Source organism: Balaenoptera musculus, chromosome 14 (assembly GCF_009873245.2).
Source record: "Balaenoptera musculus isolate JJ_BM4_2016_0621 chromosome 14, mBalMus1.pri.v3, whole genome shotgun sequence".
In the NCBI taxonomy this organism is placed as follows: domain Eukaryota; kingdom Metazoa; phylum Chordata; class Mammalia; order Artiodactyla; family Balaenopteridae; genus Balaenoptera; species Balaenoptera musculus.
Window position 1 is genome coordinate 89,452,798 of NC_045798.1, and position 2,957 is coordinate 89,455,754.

Below are 2,957 nucleotides of genomic sequence, written 5' to 3' on the forward strand. Positions count from 1 at the left end.
GAGCTGCCCCCAGGTGACGGCCCTCAAGTCCCTGGAGAACGGGTCCGGGGAGAGCGACCGTCTGAGCAACGACTCCTCGTCAGCCGTGGGCGACCTGGAGAGCCGGAGTGCGGGCAGCCCGGCCCTGTCCGAGTCGTCGTCCTCCTTGCAGGCCCTGTCGCCCGGGAACAGTAACAGCGAGAGCCTGCCTTCGAAGTCCCCGGGCCTCGGCGCCCAGGAGGAGCCGCAGGAGACGCCACTGAAGACGGAGAGGCTGGACAGCCCGCCCCCCGGGCCCGAGAACGGGGGGGCGCTGGACCTGACGGCCCCCCACCCCGGCCGGCCGGCCGTCAAGGAGGAGGCCCCCTGTGGCCTGCTGTTCCTGAGCCGAGACCGGGGTAAGTGTGCGAGCGCTGTGTGTCGTGTCTGTGCGAAGGCTTTTGCTTGCAGGAGCGCGCTGCAGGTCCACCTCCGCAGCCACACCAAGGAGCGGCCGTTCGTCTGCGCGGCCTGCGGGCGCGGCTGCTCCACCCTGGGTAACTTAAAGCAGCACTTGCTGACCCACAGGTTGCGCGAGCCGCCTCCCCACTTGCTTGACCCCAGCTTTGCTCTAGGTCCCGGCCAGGGCACCCCGAGCCTGGGTCCCGGCTGCGCGCCCGCCGCGGTCAAAACGGAAGTGAACGGGCACAGCAAGGCCGGCCCGCCGGCCGAGGGCCCGCCGCTGCCGGCTCCCATCCAGGTGCCGGCCGGGCCCCCGACGGTGATGAGCCCCGGCCTCGCACCCATGCTGGCCCCCCCGCCGCGCCGGACACCCAAGCAGCACAACTGCCAGTCGTGCGGGAAGACCTTCTCCTCGGCCAGCGCCCTGCAGATCCACGAGCGCACCCACACCGGGGAGAAGCCCTTCGGCTGCACCATCTGCGGGCGAGCCTTCACCACCAAGGGCAACCTCAAGGTGAGGGCCGCCCGGGAAGCCCCCGCGTCCGCCTCCCGTGGTCCTGGCCAGGGGCACGGCCGCTGCGGAGCCCCCGAGAGACGGCGCGCGTGTGCCTGTGTGGCGTGTGGTGTGCGCGCGTTTGCGTGTTATGAGCGCCGTGTGTGTGCCTGCGTGTGCACGTTGCCTGTGGTGCTCCCACACGTGTCCGGTGGCGGTAAGGAGCTTGCCTTCCACTCGGGCCCGGCCTCCCCTTGAGGGGCTGGTGCTGCCCGTGTGGCTGCAGGGCGTCGGGGTGACGCACGCTGGCTGACAGGGCAGGCCCAGGGCCGGCGCTGCCCGGAGGCCATGGGACGCTAATACCAAGAGAACCGGGCCTGTAGGTGCTCACAGGTGCCGCAAGTGATGCAAATCCCGCCCCGAGGCCAGGGGTCCGATCTGTGGTTTTGTCCACGTGGCCGCCACGAGGGCCCAGCGGGCATCTGGGAGAAGCTTCCCAGCCTGAGGGCCGGGGGAGGGGAGGACAGTACAACGACGTCACGTTCGCGTCTTGAGATACGGCCACGCTGCCTGTTTTCCCCGGAGGTGTGGAGTGTGTGGCCGGGCACCGAGGACCCATCCAGGGCTGTGCCCACAGCCTCAGGGGAGTGTGCCGCTTTCCAGCACACGTCAGGCACCTGCGTGGGTCTCGGTGACCCCTCAGGGACCTGTGGCCTCCACTTGCTGGTAGGATGAAAGCCGCCTGAGGGCTCTGCTGACCACAGGTGCCCAGGCGTTCCCGCCGTGCCTGGGAGAAAACCAGACACGGGCACAGTGAAGCCAGGAGTTCTGAGTATAAGCCAACTTGGGGGGCGGGACAGGAGCTTTGGGGCCCTCTGGGTGGCCCGTGGGTCTGACGCCTTAGGGGGAAATGATTCCATCAAGCTGTGAGCTGAAAGGGACATCCGTTAGCTTGTAGGGCGGCTTGCTTGCTCTGTGTACTTGACAAAAGGAAGTGTTGCAGGTTCAAATATAAGATGCTCAGAAAAGCTCACCTAACAAGTTTGTTGTCCCCAGCGAATGCTTAGGCTGGGGAAGAGGGGAAGGAAAGGAGCTGGAAGGAGTCCCCGGGTCCCCGGGCGTCTCTGTGACCCCAGGGCTGGGCGCACTCACACCGGGGTGTGTCTCATGTTCCCCGCAGGTGCACATGGGCACCCACATGTGGAACAACGCCCCTGCCAGGCGCGGCCGCCGCCTGTCGGTGGAGAACCCCATGGCCCTGCTGGGCGGTGACGCCCTGAAGTTCTCCGAGATGTTCCAGAAGGATCTGGCCGCACGGGCCATGAACGTGGACCCCAGCTTTTGGAACCAGTACGCCGCGGCCATCACCAACGGGCTGGCCATGAAGAACAACGAGATCTCTGTCATCCAGAACGGAGGCCTCCCCCAGCTCCCAGTAAGTCTCGGGGGAAGCGCGCTCCCCTCCCTGGGCTCCCTGGCTGCCGGGCTGGACAAAGCGCGGCCTGGCGGCAGCCCGCCCATCACGGGGCTGGACAAAGCCAAGTCGGACGCGGGAGCCGGCCGGCCGTTCACGCGGTTCATCGAGGATAACAAGGAGATCGGGATTAACTAGCCGCGTCCCTGCCCTGTGGGTCCCCTTCCCCGTTCACCCAGAGCAGGAAAGACGTCACCGGGTGGCTGCCCGAGGTGGCCTCACCCGCTGCCCGGTGCGCCTTTCGCGGTGAGCCTGACCGTCCTCGAGAACTCGGCAGCCTTTGCAATAGATTTAAGTCAAAAAGAGACGTCCTCGGAGAGCCACCTTGGGAACAGAAGGGGCTCAGAGCACATCCATTCCGTCCCTCCAAAGCCCAGCAGTGCCCAGAGGGGGCTCCCCACCCTGTTCCAGGAAACTCGTTCAGTGGTTTTGTTCGAATTAGTTAGAAACTTGAACTCTGTCATTAGAACTCTTATCTCGAAGACGTGGTCTAGTGCTCTCGACGCTGTGTATCATGGCAGTACCTTCGTCTGTAGTATTTATGATGTTAAGATGATGCGGGTAACAGAC

At 65.7% G+C, this 2,957-nt stretch overlaps 1 protein-coding gene across 1 annotated transcript in view; it reads left to right on the forward strand.

Annotated features, from left to right (window-relative positions):
* The window catches only part of SALL3 (spalt like transcription factor 3), a 17,105-nt gene extending 14,580 nt beyond the window's left edge, over positions 1-2,525 (forward strand). Inside the window, 2 exon segments of the mRNA XM_036823693.1 lie at positions 1-934; positions 2,094-2,525. The exon segment at positions 1-934 is cut by the window's left edge and continues 2,138 nt beyond it. Coding sequence (XP_036679588.1) covers positions 1-934; positions 2,094-2,525 — 1,366 coding nt within the window.
* The last annotated feature ends 432 nt before the right edge of the window (positions 2,526-2,957 follow it).